Here is a 20,209-nt window from a genome sequence, read left to right as displayed (position 1 = left end):
CGGGTGGCCAAGTGAACACGCTGCTTCCTGTGCCTGAAACATGGTCTACTTTCCCTTCAACTGGCTAAGTCCAGCTCAATCCTCAGAGTGCAGCCGGGACATCACTTCCCTCAGAAAACCTTCCTTAACTTCCCAAATCAGCAGGGCCAGATCAGGTGTCCAGGTCTGCATCCTCCAACTTTCTTCCTGGAGGACCAGCATTATACTCATCTTGTTTGCTGCTAGTCCCCAGTGAAGCGCCTGACTGTCCCCAGGTGCCCAGGGAATATTGGTTAAACAAACGATGAAGACAGAGGTTGGTCACAGGGGTCTCCTGGCTTCACCTGTGTCCTGGTTTTGAAGTGACTCTATGCCCACTTCTCTATGCTGACTTCCTGTTCACTTTGGGCCTTGGGAACAATGGCGGTCAGCTGGGCGAGGGCTGGAGGTGGGTCCTAGGGCAAATTCCCACGGAGTTATAGAGCAGGGAGAGATCAGGGTCAGGCAGAGGGGGCCCAATGCAGTCACCCCATGCTGCATGTGCCCTTCTCCTGTTTTCCTCTCTTTCTCATCTTTTCTGGGAAGTCTGTCCCAGGCTACAGGTCCCTGACCCCTTGTCTGGGCACTACTCCGTTCTGCTGGGGTTTCGGGCTGGATGGAGCATCGCCTCCATTCCCTAAAGACTCCCCTCCTGGCCGCCCTCTCCCGCCAGTCTCATCCCCTTGACCCCCGCCCCCTCCTCAACCGCCCCCAACTCGTGGGGCTTTCACTTGCCTGGGCCGGTCGGTGGTCGGACGCTTCTCTGAGCACCCCGGGCTAGCAGGAGGGGCCGGGGGGCACGGAGGGTGGGGGTGGGGAGCGCAGCCCCCAGGCAGGCCCCGCCCCTCGCGGCGGCGAGCCGGGAGGTGCGGCGGCGGGTTCGGGGCGCCCCTCGCGCAGCGTCGCAGCCGCCGCTGGGCCCCTGGGCTCCCGGGTGGAGCGGCGTTCTCACGGAGCGTCCTCCTGTCTTCCTCTCCGCACCGCCCCTCTCCCCTTTCCTCCTCTACGTTCCGCGGCTTCTAGCACCTTGCCCTGGGCTCCCAGCACCCCCACGGTTTCCAGCCCAGACTTTCGGGGCCGGACGCAGACGTTGCCACTCACTCTGGAGCGAGGGACGTAGGTGGCGCGGGTTCCGTCTGCAGCCCCTGACGGATTCCCCACCTTCCCTGGAGGGAACGGGGGTGGGGCTGTGGGGGCAGGGAGCCTTCTCTCGGGAAGGGGCTTGTTTCAGCCACCCTTCCCAGAACACCGCCCACCAATCCCGCGCTCGAGAACGGGGTGTGGCCACGAGCCCCTTGTAGGAGGGCACACGTGTCCCACTGGGATCTGTAAGAGGTCCAGTGAGGGGCGAAGGATGGAGAGGGAGGACTGGGTGGGAGACTGAGATGCTGATTTCCAGAACCTGGAGTTCAGCTGGAAGAGCATCTCCTCCAACCTCTGTCTTCATTCATTTGCTCATCCATTCATAAACCTTCCGCGATGTGAACCACGTGCCAGGCAACCTTCCTCCTGACAGTGGCCCTGGGAAGGCGGCGCTACACTCATTCTCTGGCTGATGAGGAAACTGAGGCGCAAAGCCCCACAGCCTCTTGCCCAGAACTCCGGCCCCCGGACTTGTGGATGCAGAGGTGGGATGTGAGTCACCCCCAGACTCCAGCCCCAGCCTGGTCAGTCCTCCAGGTTGGCCAGCAGGGCTGTAACTTCCAAGGGGCTGCCTGGACCAAGCACTCCCCACTTCAGTGAGTTCTCTGACCCATGGCGGACTTTCCCTCCACCAGGTTAACTCCAGCTCAACCTTCAGAGTGCAGATGGGACATCACTTCCCTCAGGTCGGCTTCCTTAAACCCCCAAACCAGCAGGTGAGATCAGGTGTCCAGATCTGTATCCTCCAACTTTCTTCCTGGAGCACCAGCATCATTACCCCCTGTGGGGCCAGCCAGGCACAGCCACAGTTGAGGGTTGTCAGACAGAACTGATTTCATTTATTGAACAGACCACTGGAAGAGCTTGGTCCAATGACCTGTCCATGCCCACATCCACTCCCACTGAAATACTGGAGGGTTCTGGAGCTGCTCAGAGGTGAGAGGGCACTTCCTCCCTAACACTACCCACCACACCACCCTGCCTACTTGGCCCAAACTCACCTTCCAAAGGGGGTGAAGGCATGAGCTCCACACGGACCACTCCTGTGACCAGGCTGAAAGGGTGGGGGCATTGGGGTGCAGTATGCACTTGGGAGGATGTATCTGGACATTCACTTAGACTGGGGGACAGGCGGTCTCGGGGTTTCAGGCCCTGAAGACTCCCACAGTTTCAAGGGTCCTTTGGACCTCTGCCTAGTTCTTCCCCAGTGGACATAGCCCTTGCCTTTTTATGTGTTCATTCCTTACTTTATTCTGCTCTGATCCCCACACCACTCTGTGCCGGGCTCTGCCAGGCATTGAAGATGCAATAGCCCTGCCTTGGGGAGATCGTGTTGGGGAAGCGTTGGTGGTGGGCCAAGGGCTACCACCCTCCCCACAGCCCAGGTTCCACTTCCCCCCTTCCCACCCTTTCCACCCATGGGCATCTTTCAGGGTGCTTCAGGTAAGGATTAAAGATGGGCAGGAGGAAGGGTTTCCTTATTGAGCAAGGAGGGGCCGCTGGGCCCAAGTTATGTTGATGATAATGACGTTGAGGGAGTGGAGAAGGGTAAGTGATCAGGCAGGAGGGAGGTGGAGGGGAGGGAAATAGAAGGAGGGGGACTTCCCTCAGGCTGGAGGAACCACAGGCTCCACAACTGGCCAGCATTTATGAGTGGAGGTCTGTCCCACTCTGGTCAGGGAGCTGGTCTCTGTGCCAAGGACAGCAGAGGGTAGAGCCTTGGGTGGGGAGAGAGGAGCCCTGACTATAAGGCCTGGTTGCACAACCTCTCACCGCGGGACTCGATGAGTCCTTTTTTCTGGAGGGCCTCAGCTTTCCCATCCGTACAATGAAGTGGCCTCTCCCACTTTTGGTTTGGTTTTGCGACGTCTGCTGGGTACGTCCTCTGGCCCCTGCTCTTGAGAGGAGGAAGGTGACAAAGACCACTCAGAATGATATGGGCTGTGGGAGCACAGCACAGTCAGGGGAGGCTTCTGAGAGGAGGTGTCATCTGCACTGGTCCTTGAAGAATGAGACTCTTCCTAGCTTGTCCTTTGCTCACAAACATGAACAGAGGCCACATGGAGCAGATGTCTCTGTAGAGGTCAAACACCTGCTCCACCTTGAGGGTGTAGGTGAGTGAGGAGTGGTGTGGAGGGAGGCACAATGTTTTCTGCATAGCCACACACACGTGGGCCAGGTCCTCCTTGCCCCAAACCACAAAGATACATGGGGCCTTGATGTGACTCTCCAGGGAAAGATTGGGGAATTGTTTTTGTGTTAAATTGATGCCACTAACATTTATTGAGCACCTACTGTGTACCCTGACAGTAACTGGAAAAGGGCAACGCACAGTAGGTTTCAGTAGGATTAATAATTGTTTTATGAAAAAGGAGACTTCAGCCTGCCTGGACCCCGTGGAGGGAGAGAGGCATGGGCTGCAGGAAGATGATGGGGAGGGTGTTGTGTTAAGGGGATCCTTGGAACTGTGCCTTTCAAGGTGAGGGCTTTGGATAGGCAGAGAGGAGTAGGGGGCCTCCAGGAGAACACAAGACAAAGCGTGGAGGCTGGAATATTTGAGATTGTTCAGCAGCGGTGAGAGGGTGGGGGACAAGAGGGAAGGCTGGAGGTCTTGTCTGGGGTGAGATCACAAAAAGCCTTGGATGGTGGAGTCACACACAAGAGTCTCAGGACAGGACTCAGTTCAGGAGCCACCTCCTCCTGGAAGCCTCTAGGTCACTGCCTTACCTGGGCCCCTGTCCCAGCATGACTATTTTGTTTGTCTAGGACATGCTCCTGTCTGGTTTGCTATTGCTGAAAGCCTGTACCTAAGGAGTGGCCCAAAGTTTTTGATATCCAGAAAGAATCTGTTCCAGCCCTTCTATCTATCCAGTGAGCTCTAGAAGCCCAGGGCCAAGCCTCAGGGGCTGAGGGGATCCTGTCTGTGGCTCCTGTCAGCCTGTGGTTCATTTCTGTGGCCAGGCTGGAGCAAGGGCCTGAAGTACCTCTGGCCCCCAATTCCAGAGAAACCAGTCAGTAGATCAAAAAGGGAAGCCTGCTGAGCTGCAGTCCAGAGAGAAAATCCACATCAAAAGCCTGATACAAGGGTCCCCTGTGGAACCTCCAGTGACACCTTTGCTTCAGGCCCTGCTCTCGGCCATGTGGGATCCATTTTCAAGAGCTTTGCTCAGGCGAATGCATGTCTGGTGTCTCCAGGGCCTGGTTCACCTCTGGTTCGGACCCAGGAGGGCTCTGAGATCAGGGTAGTAGGCAGAGAGGGAGGGAGGGTAGGGGGTAACCCCTCACCCCTGCCTCAGCCCTCTGCAGTTCCCCGGCCCCCTGGCTTCAGCTTCTCCAGTGTTCTGCTCACAGTGGACAGGCTGCTTCGGGCTCCTGGGGAAGAGACCAGCACAGGCTGCCTGAGTAGACAGATTCCGGATCAGAGCAACCCAGAGGGACCAGTGGGGAGAGAGGGGAGTCCCAGGGACAGTTTCAGCTGAATTTAAAGAGGCACGGATGGTCAGAATGGCTCTTCAAGAGGACAGCAGCATGGTGGGGGCAGTTACAGGCAGGACTCGGGGCTGACTGCCTGGTTTCAGTTCTGGCCCCACCACTTCCTAGCTGCCTTACTTAATCTCTCTGTGCCTCAGTTGCCCCATATATAAAGTGGACTTAATCACAGTACCTCCCTCATGTGGCTGTTTTGAGAATGGAACAAATTAATATATGTAAAGTGTTTGGAGCAGGGTCTGGAATGGGGCCTTTTGCTGGGATTAGGCATCCCACCACTGGCAGTAGATGCTGTGGGCGAGGCCCATCTTTGAGAAACTCCTGCCCTAGAATTTTCCAGTGTGTGGAGGTAGGGGAGGAGGAAGATGTTCCATTTCAGTTACCAGCTCTGAGAGTTGGATTCCATCATGGGAGAAGAGAGTGAGAAAACATAAACTGAGACATGGGACCAAGGGTCGGTCCCAGTGTCCATGCCAGGCACAACAGAGAAGCCCTGAGGTCAAACAGGAGCCCCGCTCAGCTTGGAGTGAGAAGGGTTTTGACCAAACACATGGAAGAACTGGCTAACTCTGCTGGCTCCCGGTCACTGGGGACACCCCTTCTGCATGTCCCTCAAGGCTTCTCCCTGGGCCCCCCAGAGCTGCTCAGCCAGAGAGCAGAGGTGGAAGATGGATTCTGGAGTTTTTAAAACTTACCCTCTTTATTGCCATTGGTGCTGGATCTTCCCTCCCCATGGTCTGGCCCCGGGTGGGGGTGAATTCTCAGGCTCCCTGCATGATAAGATCACCCCAAGTCCCCTGGTTACTAAGCCATTCTCAGATCAAGTCCTGCTTTGGGAAGGGAAGACCTGCCTGTTGTCTCATCTCCATCCCTGCTGCTGTCTTCACTCCACCACATTCCTTTAGGCCTCTCACATGATCTGGGCTGGTTTGGGAGTGGAGATGGGAGAAATGGGCCCTTGAAGGGGAAGATGGCAAACTTTTTGAGGAGGTGAGGGTCGTGAGGAGAACTAGGGATATGGAAAGCCCCCCAGGATTGATGGAGATGGTAGCATGTATGTGGGGAGCTGAGATGAATCGAGGAGCTATACAGGGGTCCTGAGGTCTTAGGGGAGGTAGAGGGTTTTTATGGGGGCTCAGGAATGAAATGCGCTTGTCTGGAGATCTCGGAGGCTTTGTGGGAGTTGGAGGCTCCCTCCGGGGAGATGGGAGTTCTAGGTGCTCTGAGCTGGTTCAGGCACCTCTAGAGCAGGCAACAGGCTGGAGTCTGTTACACCGTAGTCATGGCAATGCCAAACCACACACACATACACACACACACACACACACACACACACACACATAGCAACTAACACACACAGCCAGGATCAGTCACACACAGGGTCTCAGTTCTGCCCCACAGTGGGCCACAGACTTACACACAATGGGTCTCACACAACAGTCCTTGGAAGAGGGCTCTGCTGGGTGCTGGGGAGAGGACTCACCTATGGTGGGCAGGATGTGATCCAGGTTGAACCGAGCCTTTAGAAAGGGGTAGGCCAAGATGAGGAACCCTGAGAAGAGAGACACAGAGGGGTTCTGTGATGGGGAAGGGGCCTGGTTAGTGCAGGCTGCATGGGGCTGTGGGTAGGCTGTGAGCCTGGCGGTGGTTTATGAGGGTGATATGGATGGGCATGGGAGGAGCATGAGTGTGCAGGTTGGGACTGTGAGTGCGTAAATGTGAGCCTGTGGGAGTTTAGGGGGGTGGCTCCCCATCACCCAGCCCTAAGAGGGGGCAGGGAGTAGTGCCTCTTTGGAGAAGGGGCTACAGGCTGTGAAAGCCCGGGCTCCCGGCTCCAGCCTTCCCAGGTGCTAAGCATGTTCTCAGCTGGCTGGAAGTGGGCCCAGCTACATCACCACCACCACCACTCCTCTGCCCCAGTCTGCCCCAAGCCTGGGAGCTTCTTAGCATGCTCCTTCCCACCCAGACCTGTGGATGGGTTAGCAGAAGAGTGGACCCTGCCCTGCCCACCTGCATTTCATCCCCAGACCAAATGTCTGTGGCTCTTGGCAGGAGTTTGCAGGTACAGATGCCAAGAACCCACCCTTCTGGTGCTTCTGGCTCTGCTTTTGGCCCAGGGTGGTGGAGTGGGGAAGGACAGTACTCAGCATCAGTGCAGGGATATCAGTGGGACTGGCCCAGATAGAGAGATGGATGGATGCCTGGACAGATAGACAGATGCCCTGCCAAGAAATACCAGGAGAGAAAAAGAAACGCTTTGAGTTGGATCCTCTCTTGGCTCACAGAGTGTCCCACTGAGACCTCTGTCCTCTTTTACCTGCCCCCTGTCAACCCACCCTCAACAGGCTTATGAATTCCACCAAAAACCCAAGAGCCCAGGGCTTGGGACTAGAGGGCCAGAGGGGAGCAGCCAGAGAGGAGCATGACGACCAGCTCCCTTCTCCCAGTCTCCCTACCCCAGGCAGAAGGAAGCTTACTCCAACCCTCCCCTGCCTCCCTGTGCCCCCGACGGCTGCTTTGCTCACATCTCTTTAGCTTCTATGGTCCCCAACCAATTCCTAGTAAACCAACCCTTGCCTCCATTTCTCATTCACTTGACTATGCCCCCCCGCTCCCCCTCCAAGCCCAGCACCTGCTCACCCAGACTGGCAGCGCCAATAAAGATGCCACCCACGGCGGCTGCAGCTTTGGACACGGACACACCGATGATGATGCTGCCAGCCACCAGGCCGAGGGCCACACAGGCTAGCTGCAGGCAGCGGAAGTCTCTGCTGCTGATGGGGATGTCCATGCAGGCCTACCCAGGGTACCGTCTGCTGCCAGAGGGGCCTGTCCCCAGGAGAGCCGTGGAGGTCTCCGTCCTCTTGGATGTATCTTTGCTGGAGCTCCACCTTCAGAGTGGGAGTTTCTGGTCAGGAAGAGTCGAGGCTAGTAACCCTATCCCACAGCTCTCCCAGGGGCCCCCAGCCACACCTTGACCTAGGATCCCTGCCAGGTCACCCCAGCCTACTCTTCCTCCCCGGAAGGCCCCTGAATGTGGAGGCCACTCTTGGGACTCCTGCCTGGCCACATCCTGCCTTGGCTGCCAGAGTTCTGGAGAGCCGGGCCTGCTGTACAGGGTTCTATCCTGTTAGCTTCCTCTTGGGAGAGCTTAGCCTGAGCTCTCCTGCTCAGGATATCCTGCCCTAGCTCCCTGGAACCTGCTTGGCTGCCCCTGGGCCTTGGCCTATTAAAGTTTGGCCTATTAAAGTTTAAAGCAGTGGGGGAGGTTGGTCCAGGGGACACGGGTTTCTCAGAGAAGCGGACAGCAGGGAGGTCCTGAGTTATTCATGAGACTGCAACACGAGCTGCCACCTGTCCCAGATGCCCACGAGGGCACGCAGCCCGGGTTCCACTGCTGGAGGGGGCAGGGTGGACTGGTGGCTTCATGTGGGGTTTAGCGGCCAGGGACGCGAGGAGACTCTCTGGCTACATGCTCAGGGCCCACCCTGCTGTCTTCGGCCATTTGGCACACGAGACCTCTGCTTGGGGACTCGGAGACAGGCACAAGCATGAGACACAGGGGGCCTACAGGAGGCTCAGAGGCCAGAACAGTGACTGGGACAGGAGGAGAAAAAGAGGTTCACGCTTGCCCCCTTGCTCCTCCCCCCCCAGCCTGTCAACCTCTGGTCTCCTAAGGGGAGCAGGGCTGAGGGGTCCTGATTGGAGGCTGATCTCAGGGGACCTCCTTCTCCTCAAGTAGGTTTGGTACCCACACCCCTTTTAGTTGCCAGTGGGCTGGGAGGGATCCCTGGTAGGGGGCTGAGAGGGAAGAGCAAGGGTGGGGAGGCATGAGATAGGAGGAAGATAAATATGGGGAGAGGATTGGCAGGGGTGGAGTGTCAGCAGCCGGGGTCAGGAGATAGGGACATGGCTGGCACCTCTTGACCTCCTCTGCCCGGCCCATCTGACCTACTTGCAGTACCCACCAGTTAGAGGCTGGGCATTTGTAGCCCTATCCCACCCCAGACACAGCCCTCGCCACTGACTGCAGTCTCTGGGCCTTTGTGGATAAGGACCTCCCCGATCCCAGAATCGGGGCCTGCTCCTATGCCTGCACCTAGGCACCTGGGCACTGTTTCCAGGGTCCCATCACTGGCCCCACTGGCCTCTCTTTGTGTGCCTCTGTCTCCCTGATGATGTCTGCCACCCAGCATAGCCAGGCCAAGGTCCTCCACCTCCATAGCTACCTCCTGCCCCTCACTCTTCCCCTTCTCTGCTGCTGCCTTCTGCTGAATGTCTGCTTAGCTGTCTGGAGAGCGCCTCCTTCCTGCAGGACCCTGCTTGGCCAGCCCATGCTCTGTGGAGCTGTTCCTGACCATGCCTGAGGCGGGGGGGGGGGGGGGGGGGGGGGGGCGGTTTTTGCCTACCGCTGCTCCTGTGTTCCCCATGCTGAAGTGCCCACCATCTGACCTCATCCTCTGTCTCCTCTGTGGACTGTGAGCCCCTCAAGGGCAGACTCAGAGTGAGCTCCACAGAATGCCATGGCTAGAAGGGACTCGGGTGAGGCTTCTGAACAAAAGGTAGAGTTCAGGGAGGGCTTAGACCTGCACGACCACCTCAGGTCCTCAAAGAGGAAGGCTACAGGCACCCTGGGACCTCTGCCTCTAACAAGGGGCTTTTCTTGGGTGGGGGTGGGGGCCTGAGAAGGCCAGGGTCACCTGACTGAGCTTCAGCTGAGGGAAGGCACTGCCAGGAGGCTGGAGAGAAGCCTGAGGCAAAGACAGGTGTGAACTCAAAGGTACATAGAGAGGAGGGGTGACTGCAGAGCACCAGGGGGCCCCAGGCTGTGTCCCTGGGCCCCAGAAGAGGAAGCCCCCGGATGTGGGCATTCCCCAGTTACAGCGGCTGCTGCCAACGTTCTCTGTGCTTCTCTCCAGGATGAGGTCTGATTATTCCTCTAATTAGGCATCAAATGACAGCCCATGTCTCTGTCACACATAATTGACCCCCCCACTTACTAGTTTTAGAAGGAGCTGTCAAAATAATTGTTTATGAAAATGTGTTCTGAGATTTTGAGCTTTGGGAATCTCAAAGCCCTCACCCCCGTTAAGTGTTTGCATAACTCAGGCTGGGCAGGGTGTAAAGCCAAGGGTGGCTCCCACGCCGTCAGCGAGACGGCCACCTCACACTGTGGGTTTTGGGCCAGCCACTCCACCGCCTGAACCTCACTTTGCCCATCTGGTGAAGGGGGGTGGGGATGGCAGAAGCTGGAGTCAGGAGGGCCTGGACATTGTGAGTTTCAGCTTCCAGAAGAATACTCTGACCTCTAAAAACTGGAGACCAAAGCTAAATTAGAGGGTTTGGGGTTTTTGTTTTTGTTTTTGTTTTTTTGACATTGTAAATTCCTCAGGGCACAAAGTCAGAGGAGGAAATACGGAGGAGAGACACATGAAGCCATTATCAGTTACAAGATCACAGAACTACAAATCCATGCAAGCTCCTTTATAGAACAGATGGGGAGACTGAGGCATGGGGAAAGGAAGGGTTGCCCCAGAGACCTTGACAGAACCTGTGTCCAGATTCCCGGCTCAGCTCAGAAGTACTCTAGCATTTCTTTGTCTCTGAATTTCTAAATTGTCTTATTTGAGGTGGGAGGAATTGGCAACCCCACCATCAGAGGGAGGCACTGTGTTCAGTCAAGGCCTCCATTTTTTCCATCACGACAGGGGAGTGTCATTAAAGGCTTCTTAAAACCTTTGGATGCCCATTCATCCATTGGTTATCTTAAAACCTTTGTGACGCCCACTCTTCCATTGATTAGAAATATAGAGAGGAAGGCTTGCCAATTCTTTCCTTAATATAGGCTGTTTCATCTGTGAAAAAGAAAATACAAGCCTGTCCTTGGGTGATGTGTTTCCTACAATAGGTAAGGAGATGGAGGTCCAAGTCACTAGAGACTGATCACCCCACCTATTCCCCACCCTGTGAGCATCAGAGCCCTCCTCGCTGAAGTCTGGGTCTCCCAGGCCTCTGGACTCGGGGGCTGTATAGGCAATGGGTCATCTCTGTCTCTGGGCAAGGCTGGGGTTGGAGTGCCTGCCTCTGCTCCTTCTTTCCCAGAGGTGCCAAGTCCAAGGCTGGCCTGGGGTGGGGAGGAAGAGTGGGTGGAAGGCCTCAGTGTGGTTTAGTTCTGTTTATTTTCCTTGAGAGGTGAGGACCCTGGAAAAGAGCGTGATTAATGCACCGATCCCCTGGGGGACGGGCAGCTTTCCCAGACTGTTCAGAAGCTAAACTCCGGGGAAGTGGCTTCCAAGGCAACTGCTACCATGGCAACAAGAGTGCCAGCCGTGGGGGGACCTTGCTCCTCGCTCCCCTCCAGACCTAAGCAGCTGGAGCAGTTGGCACGGGACCAGGGCACTGCTGTTCGTGGAACAGGGGCTTTGGGCCAGGAGGGAGGAGGGTGCCCCAGAGCTCAGGCAGGTGGACACCCACAGGGAGAAACACTTGGCCCCTATGCCCAGGGCCCAATTTGGGGTCAGATAGGAGTCTTGCTAACTAGATTTGAGGCAGGAGACCTGAGGTCTAGGACATGCCGGCTGGCTGGGACCATCTTTCTCCTAAGGCCCAGTCCAAGTCTGAGCCCTAGAGCTAGGGGACTGGCCATCCAGTTAAAGGCCTCAGAGCCCCCCTGTGTGTCTGCCATGCGTCTCTGCCCAGCAGAGCCAGGTACGTGGCCTGGGCCTCAGAAAGGGCAGGGACTTCCCAAGGCCACCCAGTGAACAGTAGCAGAAGGACTAGAACATAGGACCCCTGAAATCCCCAAACTCAGACTCTGCTCTGGGCACCACAGCAGCCCCTTGGAGACAGGGACCCCAGCCCCGAGGGGCAGAGAAGCCTGTCAGTAGGAGGACCCCACAAAGGGCTAGAAGCCAGACCCACCTGGAAAGCCCAGATCCGTCTCCACCCACACAAGCCAAGGAAAGGGGGAAAGCTCATCTCCATCACTGGCACCAAGTGGAATAATTCTGCCCTAGGAGATGGCAATAAAAACAACTACAACTATCACAGCCAACCTATACTGCGTACTTGCTGCATGTGCCTGGAACTGCTCTAACACTTTGTTAATCAATCCACAATTTCACAACAGCACCAAGAGGTAAGCAGCACCAATTTTTGGTTGAAGAAACTGCCGCCCAGGGCAGGAACTTGCCCAGGGCACAAAGCTAGTTAAGTAGCAGGGCTGGGACTTGAACCCCTGCAGTGCAGCTCTGGATCTCAAGTCTCTCTTGGGAGAATTCCATCTCTGTCTTCCTACCTATACAGCAAAGTAATTTTTTCCTTTCTCTGCTCAGTTCTAAGTCGGGTAACATAATGGTACTTTACCTCATATGAAAATTAAATGAGATAATGCCTAGAACATTCTCTGCAAGCAGCTGCTCCTTAGTAAGCACACAATAATGCCAGCAAAACCAAAGTAGGCACTGTAGCACTTAAAAGCAGAGCCGTGAAGGAGGAGAGGGGCCTTGCCGGTTGGACTGGGGTGGGGAGGCAGGCTTGTAGAAGGCACAGCACAGCCTGAGCAAAGGCTTGGAGGCACGAGAGCCGGCTGGAGCTACATGCAGCTTGGAGTCAGGGGTGCTTGGTCCAGGAAGCCCCTGGAAGTCCCATCCCAGCTGGCCAACCCGAAGGACTGACTGGGCTGGTGCCGGAGTTGGACAAAACTCATATCATGGCTCTAAGCCCCCAGGGACTGGGAGACTTTGGGCCCAAAGGCTCCGATTCTGCAGGCCTGTTTCTCTAGCCCATCTCACTTCAGGTAGAAGACAGGATGTGAGGGTGGTAACAGTTACTGGGAAGGGAAGACAGTCAACAGAAAGTACGTCAGCATCAACACGGAAGCACCCACACTGCAGGAGAGCCCCTGGAATGAGGAGCTCCCGATCCCATCACCCCTCTCTGCTCTCCATGGGGAGAAAATCTGCCAGCAGCACCTTGTGCACTGCCCTGACCCCTCGGACCTCCCCCTTGCCGCCCCCTTCCCATCCCTGCCCTCTCCAGTGTGGCTCTGAGGATGACATGGGACGAAGCACAGGAAAGCCCTTTTGCACAATGGACACAAGAGCCATGGCTGTGAGGTGCCAGTTTTCTTTGTTCCAAGTCTGGCACAGTCCGGAGCACACAACACCCCCACAACAGATCCTTGAGAAAGGCTTAGTGCTGCTCCAGACAGATGGGAGCTTTGTTCCTGCCTGGGTGGGGTAGCTGGCCTGGGCACAGAGCACATCTAATAAAATACTTTTTGAAGACGGCTTGTGTAATGGTTCCTGATAGGCACCTCTTCCGTCTGATGAGGAGACCCTAGGGGGCAAAGACTGCTTCTCACTCATCTCTGGGTCCAGGCACAGAACAGGAGATTGACAAATGCTGATGAACTTCATTTCTTCGCGTAAAAAGGAAGAGCAATGATATCTCCTTCACCTGTGTCGCGGGTCCAATGAGGGGCTAGATTGAGAGGTCCCAGACTGAGAGGTCCCACCAGGCGCACCTTCTCGGCACAGGGCTGGACTCGGCCCCTCTCCAGGAGGCCTGTCTCCTCAGGTTTACAGGGGCAGAAAGGACCATCAAGAAGGCCACAGCTAAAATTTAAAACAGTTTTATTAAAACAAGCACATTGTATAATAGCATTGTCGTTTGGTGTAAATGTCTTGTCTGACTTGTACAAATTGATTTTCTCAAGGTAGCTGAGCAGCCCAGCTTATCTGACACCGGATGTGCCTTCACTCTCCGGCAGCAGGCACCCGCGCCGCCTCCGATCTGGTGCCACGTCAGGCGCACGGCTCCTTCTAACTGCCCTGGACTGATGCTGCCCTCCAGCAGACACAGCCTCCAAGTCACGCATCATCTCAACAGCTTAAAACCAGTTAGAATAATAGGAAACAGCTGATTAAAACCTTTCACATGCATGGACATTTGAGGAAGAGCGAGCCATTACGTGCTCTGGAAAATCCACGGGCTCGCAGTGGGCGTTGAAAGTCCCATCTTTGCTGGAAGTGCATGGTTAAAAAAAAACATTTTTTTTAAATGAAATAATACGGACTTCAGCAGCAATCCCAAACAAGGAAGGGGATGATAAATGAGGGACACGTTTTGGTCCCGGCAAAGAAAGATTATGTGCTTCTCCAGCGCTACAGACTGGAAGACTGATCTGGCCTCCTGAACACAGAAGGCTCCCTGCCCTCTCCTGAAGTGAGGGGATGGCTTTGTTCAGCCAGGGGAGGACATCCGGAGGACAGAGGAAGGTGGAAGGACCAGCGGGGGGGGGGGGGGGGGTGACAGTGCAAAGAGAAGAGAGAGCCTCTGTCAACTGCTGCTTCTCAAGGCTGGCTCCCTGAAGGCTGCAGCCCCAGCCGCCACTGCCGCCTGCTGCCCAGGAGAGCAGGCTGCATCCCGGATCCGCAGGCGGGTGAGCAGGTGGGCAAGAGCCCAGCAGAGATGTCCCTGCCGCAGGCGATTATGCAAAGTGACAAGTGATTGCTTTCCTTTTCAAAGACAACCCCTTTGGAAAGAGCTTTTTCCTTGAGGACTCTGGGGAAATGGGGGGTTGGGTGGCCTGGACGGAGCCACAGAGCAGCTCGCTCTACTTGCTCTGCAGACTTTGGCCAAGCCCGGGCAGGCTGAGGTCCTGGAGGTTGTGGCTGGAGTGGGTCAGAGTGTGGTGGGAGTTGGACACAGTTCCAGGTCATCACTGCGGCCTGCCTGGGCCAGGGCCCTCCGCCGTGCCAGGCGTGACTTGCATGGAGGAGAAAGCCTCACCGAGCACAAGCCCTCAGCCAGGGACTCCTCTGCCAGCTCGTCTTCCTCGCGCTGAGAAAGCTGGCGGTTAAGGGCGATGGCCTCAGCCGCGAAGAGTGTCAGGTCCATCGTGCTGCTATTTCTAGAGGGGCGGGCAGCACAGAGCAGAGGGAAGAGGGGCTTAGCGCCCTGGCTGGCTGCCTCCCAGACCCCCGGCAGCTTTTTCTGGGTGGCTTCCCCCAGAAGTCATTCTTGCCCGGGTTCAGAATCTGATTTCACTGAGGCTGGAATGGCTTTGAGCCTCAACTACAGTCCTAAGACTTCAGAGTTGGGACAAATGCCCCCTTCTATTCAGAACACCCTCCTCTGAGCTCTCATGCTCCACACCTAGCTCTCCCAGAGGAAAGGCGCGGCACACGAAGTGCGCACCCATATATCCCCTCTCCCCTGTCAGGGCATAGAGCGCCAAGAGCAGGGGCTGTGCCTTTATGTCTGTGTCCCCAGGGCTCAGCTCAGGGCTAGCCTACAGCAGGCACTGTGGGTCTACCAAATACATCCTCTAAGGTGGACCAGAGGTTTGGAGCCTCAAGGCCCCTGGACACAGCTCTAGAGAATCAGCTAGGAACCAAGCTGGGCAGTAGCATTCTGGCTCACATGAATGGAGACTACAGTGGTGTAAGACCTCCCTGTGTGACTCCCAGAAACTGGTCATGAGGTTGGTTCCTGGAGGGGTCCCCACAACGTGGTAGCCCTGGTCCTTTGGGAATAGGGCAGTGCTCACTAGGAACATGACCTAGTGTTAAAAGGACTAGAGTCCAACAGATCCGGGTTCAAAGTCCAACTCCCAAGGCTACTGTGTGGCCCTGAGTAAGTTACCATAATCTCTCTGCTCTCAGTTTTCTCATCCACAATATGGGGGTAATAGGTAAACCTCTCTTTTAAATTTATCCTACAGATTATGAATAGCATCTCTGCACAGCTCTTAGCAGCATATCTGGCACGTAGTATGTATTTGCTTTCCAGTGGCCATTCCTATTGTGCCTAGTGGTGACAGGACAACCTGTCCCAGCACTTTACAGCACCTCCAACCTGCTACTACAACCAGAGCAGCAGTAGGAAACCCTGGGGTGAATAACCCACAGAGAAGGTCTTTGGACTGTAAATGGTGATTTCTAGTTAGGATGTGAGTGGATATGGAAACAGGTTTTTCTCCTGCAGAGAGTCCTTGAAGGAGCTGCAGGGCAGAGGAGGCCATCAGGTGGCAGAAGAGAAGAGGGGAAAGAGGAAGAGACATGCAGAGTAGGCAGACTGGGGAACCCCTCCAGGAGGAGGACACCTGAGCCTAGAGATGGGCTCCCTGTCCCCACCTCCATCCCAATGTGGCTGAAAGTTTGAGGGACAGTCAAAGCCAAAGAAGGGGCATCGGGCATTTACCTCTGGAGGATTCGCGGCGTGGGGAGTCCCCTTTCTGGAGCTTGCTAGAATGGGAAGGACAGACGCGGGGGTAAGCACTGTTCCCTCCCTCAAGAGCTGCCCCTGCCCACCCCAGCACAGGGTGGGTACATTACTAGAGGCTCCTGGCCCAGCACAGAGACTTGGTCGAGCTTGCCTGTGGGGTCAGACCTTCCAAGGAGAGAGCAAGAAAGGCCCAGCTTGAACCCAGCTGCCTCTGCATGGAGAGCCACTCCCTGTGCCTGGGAGAGTCCTAACCTTCCTCCAAGACCCAGCCTGAGGGTCACTTCCCCTGTGAAGGAAGCATTTATACTCCCACCCATGCCACCTCCCTCCCCCTGTCCCAAGCAGAGGCTGGACCCTTGTCCTTTTGATAAGCATTCGTTACACTATCACATCATTTATTCCTGTCTCCTTCTTCCCACTAGAACATGAAGACAGGGATTGGGTCTTGCTCATCCCAGGATTGCAGAGTCCGGCATGGGGCAGGTGCTCAGTAAAGACAGCAACTCTTGGGTGGCTGGGAATTAGCCATTCAGAGATTCTTGGATTGGGTACCCCTGTAACATGGGGCTGGCAATGTTTGCTCCCTTCCATTGGCAGGGCCACCGAGGTTGGGTAGGGCCTGGCAGACCAATGACACAGTGAATCACAGGAGGTGTAGCAGACCCCTTAGAGGGGCAGATGTCAGGTACCATGACTAACTGAGGAGGACAGTTAAAAATGTCTCCTGGTAGGGGCGCCTGGGTGGCTCAGTTGGTTAAGCGGCTGACTTCAGCTCAGGTCATGATCTCATAGTTTTGTGAGTTCCAGCCCTGCATCGGGCTGTCTGCTGATGGCACAGAGCCCACTGCAGATCCTCTCTGTCTCCCTCTCTCTCTGCCCCTTCCCTGCTCTCGTTCTCTAAAATATAAACAAACATTAAAAAAAATATTTTCTAGTAAGGACTTGGATCTTTAGTTTGGGGAAACCACCACCGTTGCCTTTTAGGCAAGCTGCACTCCAGGACCACATGGAGAACCTATGTGCCCCCAGTGCATCCTCACTGCAAGCAGGGCACCAAGGCCCTGCTTCTGGGCATTCCCAGCTAATGATATGTCTGTATAAGGGGAGGGTACCACAGACCCCAAATGCCAATACCAGACTGTGTGCCTCTGCCAATGGTAGGATGCATGAGCCAAATCCCCCAGAGGCCTCTGTCCATTCCTGAGAGGCATGGGTCAGTTAGGAGCTTCATCTGAGGCCAAGATTAGAGCCAAGTCTATGACCAGTACGTGGCTCCTTCAGTGGCAGTTCACTCCATATGCGCAGGGACTGAAGCTGCCGTATAGTCTCCCTCCAGCTGAAGTCAGACACCTGGGCGGCTGTCCAGTACTTGCTCCTATAAAAGCTTCCTCATGGCCACACTCCAGGCCCGAGGAGGTGGATGGCCACCCTGCCCTGGGTTACTCACCCCCTGCACCCAGGGGTGCTGCAGAACTTGGGCGGCACTCAGTCTCTGCTTTGCATCTCGAACCAGGAGCTTGGAGATGAGGTCTTTGGCCTCGCTGGAGATGTGTGCCCAGTCCTTGTCAGGAAACTCATACTTGCCTTCCTGGATGCTCTCAAACAGCTTGTTCTAGGTAAAGAAGATTCCTCCTGAGGCCACACTACCAGGGAATAAGCAGGATGTGGCTGCCATTGATTTGGTCACCCCAGGTCCCATTGACCTCAGCTGAAGCTGCAGCTCAGGGCTTGAGGATGCCACAGGCCAGGGCCCTCCCCGGCTCCCTTGTCCCCACTAAATCATCAGGCCACGCAGAATGCCCCTGGCGGGCACAGATGGCTAGGTCACCTGGGGGGCTAGGTGGGTGACACCTGGGGAAGACCAACTAGGGAACACAGCCCCAATTCCTTAGCCCTTCGTAAGGGGCCCCCACAAATGGGTTCCTCACAACCTGTCAGGTCTCACCTCCCCAACCCTCAACCTTACAATTCTACCCTCCTTCCCCATACACACGCCGCTGTTTCACACCTCTGTGTCTTTGCTGGCGCTGCTGCTTCTGCTTCTATTCCTTGCCCCTCTGTCCCTGGGCTAGACTCATGTTTTAAGACTCAGCTCAGGTATGGTCTTCTCTAACAATCCTCCTCTGAGCTCCCAGCTGGGCTGAGTGCCCCACTGTCTCTCTCTCACCCTGTCACTGGCCCTTGGACAAAAGAGGGAAGGGGCACTATAGACCCCCTTCCAGAGCAGGAACAACCCTCAGCCCAGTCCTGCTAGGCATCCCACAAGCACGCTGACCCCCGCCCAGCAGGCCCTGTGTAGGGGGTACCGGTGCTGTGCTCACCTGGCACACCCTGCAGACCTCTCCCCGGTCCCAGCCACAGTCGGCCCCGCAGTGACCTACAAAGGGGGGGTAGCCACTCAGCATGATGTAGAGGACCACGCCCAGGCTCCACAGGTCACAGCGCTTGTCGTAAAAAGTGGCCTCGTCCCTGAAGACCTCCACCACCTCCGGGGCCATGTATTCTGCGGAACCACACTGTGGGGGCCAAGGTTTGGGAGGGGAAATGGCAGAGAAGGGAGAGGCTTAGTCACAGGGAGAGGAGATGGCGAAGAGCAGAATGAAATGGGACTTGAGCAAGAGGATGGGGTTGCAGAGCAAGAAGCTGTCAGGAAAGCCACCAGAGGGCTCGCCTGATGCCACCAAGGCACTTAGAAAAGCTGGGCCAACTGAACATTTGTAAATGGAATCCTAGCATTCCTCACGATCACATGACCAGTTCCAGGTCACTTATCTTTTCAGGTCTTTCTCCAGTAGGCAGAGGCTCCCGGTCAAGAAGCTGCAGGAGTCTCTCTGCCTCAGCTCTCTGCAGACAGTCACCTAATATACAGGCACCTGGCTGTACCAGGGGCATGGCTCTGGGAGGGGGTCTGTGGACATGTAATCCCATAAGGCAAGGAGTTCTTCAGGTGAAGCCCTGCCAAGCTTCTCTGTCATTTTAGACCAAGGAGGAGTAAGAATTTAGAATTAAGAGTCCATCAAAGCTGGAACAGCTCTTAGAACAAATCCAACCTCCCTGCTTCTCCCATTTACAGATGGGAACACCAAGGACTAGGATGGGGCAGGGATTTGGTTCAAGCACATCAGTGGTAACCAAGTATAAGAATTCAGGATTCCTTCCTCCCATCCTTGCATGGAAAATGCTGATAAAAACAAAACAAATACTTTTTGCTCCCTTCTTCATTATTTCAGGCTCGCCAAGAGATACCTCCCTGGCCTCCAACACACACACAACTAATTACATGGGAAGATGGGAAATGGAGAAAGGACTTTCTGTTATTGGTAATTAGAGTTAATGACTTTGAGAACAAGGTAGTTCAGTGTAGTAGAAGTTAATATGGAAACATTTCTAATAATGTTGATTAGAATAAGACATGAGCATACTGAAATGCATGTCTTAAAAAAGGGTATTAGGAAAATTCACTTATGAAGCATGCAAATCTCAAAAGCCTCACAATAATTGCAGTACATCAGGTGTGTACAAGAGACGTCTTAGGAAGGACAGCTCCCAGCTGCACATCTGGGCATGAAATGTGAAGTGAAGGAAGCCGCAGGATAACTCAGCCAAGTGATCCTACGTGCAGGGAGCCAGGACCTCTCGGTTCGTGCCACAGAGAGACCACACTCCTGTCCTCCATCACAGGGGGACGCGCCCAGATGCTGCCGGGCACAGTGGAACTCTCAGAGCTACCATGTGCCCATGTGCAAAGGGCTGGCCTGGGACAGTGTCTGTCTTTACCTGGGTCAGGAGTCAGGGCTCAGCCTGTTCTCATAGATACAATCTGTCCTGTCATTGGCAGAGGACCCACCCCACACTGTAAGTTCTTTCATCAGCAGTTAAGCACTGGCATGGTGGGGGGGGGGGTGGTCCACTATGCAGTGGCCAGATGACAACTCAGGCAGATGGCAATGATGTAGATACACTTCGTTTTCCTTCCTTAGCCCCTGTTCTGCACTCCAGCTTTGGGTTGTGGGTACTCCAAATGACAGGAGCCCCGAAGGAGGTGGTACAGGGTGCCCAGCCATACATACTGGAGTGGTCAGCTCTGGTGTGGTTATGGGGGTGCAGGAGTTGTTCAGTTTCACTCCACTGCCCAAGTCAAAGTCACAGATTTTCACCGGAGACACCTGCAAAGGAAAGCCGAAAACAAGGTTACAAATATAAGAAACCCAAGGGCAGGAGGAGACCAGTGTGACTGTGACACACTTACCCCCTCTCACTCCCTCCCCTCATGTAGGAAGGGGGGGGCCTCTCACTGGCTCACTCTTGCTCTTGCCCTCGGGGATGC

The 20,209-nt window shown here is 55.4% G+C and overlaps 2 protein-coding genes across 3 annotated transcripts in view; both read right to left on the bottom strand.

Moving 5' to 3' along the window:
- Window positions 1–2,599: 2,599 nt before the first annotated feature.
- Window positions 2,600–20,017, bottom strand: KNCN (kinocilin). Its single transcript, XM_047870146.1, has 5 exons — window positions 19,953–20,017; window positions 7,291–7,541; window positions 6,134–6,202; window positions 5,346–5,420; window positions 2,600–4,533 (listed from the first exon to the last, which is right to left on the bottom strand). The coding sequence occupies exons 2-5, from the start codon at window positions 7,439–7,441 to the stop codon at window positions 4,454–4,456; spliced, it is 375 nt and encodes a 124-aa protein (XP_047726102.1). The 5' UTR covers window positions 7,442–7,541; window positions 19,953–20,017; the 3' UTR covers window positions 2,600–4,453.
- The window catches only part of MKNK1 (MAPK interacting serine/threonine kinase 1), a 32,106-nt gene continuing 25,166 nt past the window's right edge, over window positions 13,270–20,209 (bottom strand). Inside the window, exons 11-15 of one of the 2 annotated variants that reach the window (XM_047870139.1) lie at window positions 19,953–20,048; window positions 18,204–18,398; window positions 17,330–17,494; window positions 15,859–15,902; window positions 13,270–14,566 (exon numbers count right to left, since the gene is read on the bottom strand). In XM_047870139.1, coding sequence (XP_047726095.1) covers window positions 14,338–14,566; window positions 15,859–15,902; window positions 17,330–17,494; window positions 18,204–18,398; window positions 19,953–20,048 — 729 coding nt within the window. In that variant the 3' untranslated portion in view covers window positions 13,270–14,337. The remainder of the gene's footprint in view (window positions 14,567–15,858; window positions 15,903–17,329; window positions 17,495–18,203; window positions 18,399–19,952; window positions 20,049–20,209) is intronic. The other variant, XM_047870140.1, reaches the window with a different exon arrangement.

This window comes from Prionailurus viverrinus, chromosome C1, assembly GCF_022837055.1.
Source record: "Prionailurus viverrinus isolate Anna chromosome C1, UM_Priviv_1.0, whole genome shotgun sequence".
NCBI lineage: Eukaryota > Metazoa > Chordata > Mammalia > Carnivora > Felidae > Prionailurus > Prionailurus viverrinus.
This window is presented reverse-complemented; position numbering and strand designations above follow the sequence as displayed.

Excerpts from the sequence above, each read along its gene's own strand:
- KNCN (XM_047870146.1), bottom strand. The coding sequence starts at position 7,441 with ATGGACATCCCCATCAGCAGCAGAGACTTCCGCTGCCTGCAGCTAGCC. Across the intron at positions 6,203-7,290 it reads TATTGGCGCTGCCAGTCTGG|GGTTCCTCATCTTGGCCTAC; the intron begins GTGAGCAGGTGC and ends CTCTCTTCTCAG. Across the intron at positions 5,421-6,133 it reads TCACATCCTGCCCACCATAG|GGAGCCTGAGAATTCACCCC; the intron begins GTGAGTCCTCTC and ends CTTATCATGCAG.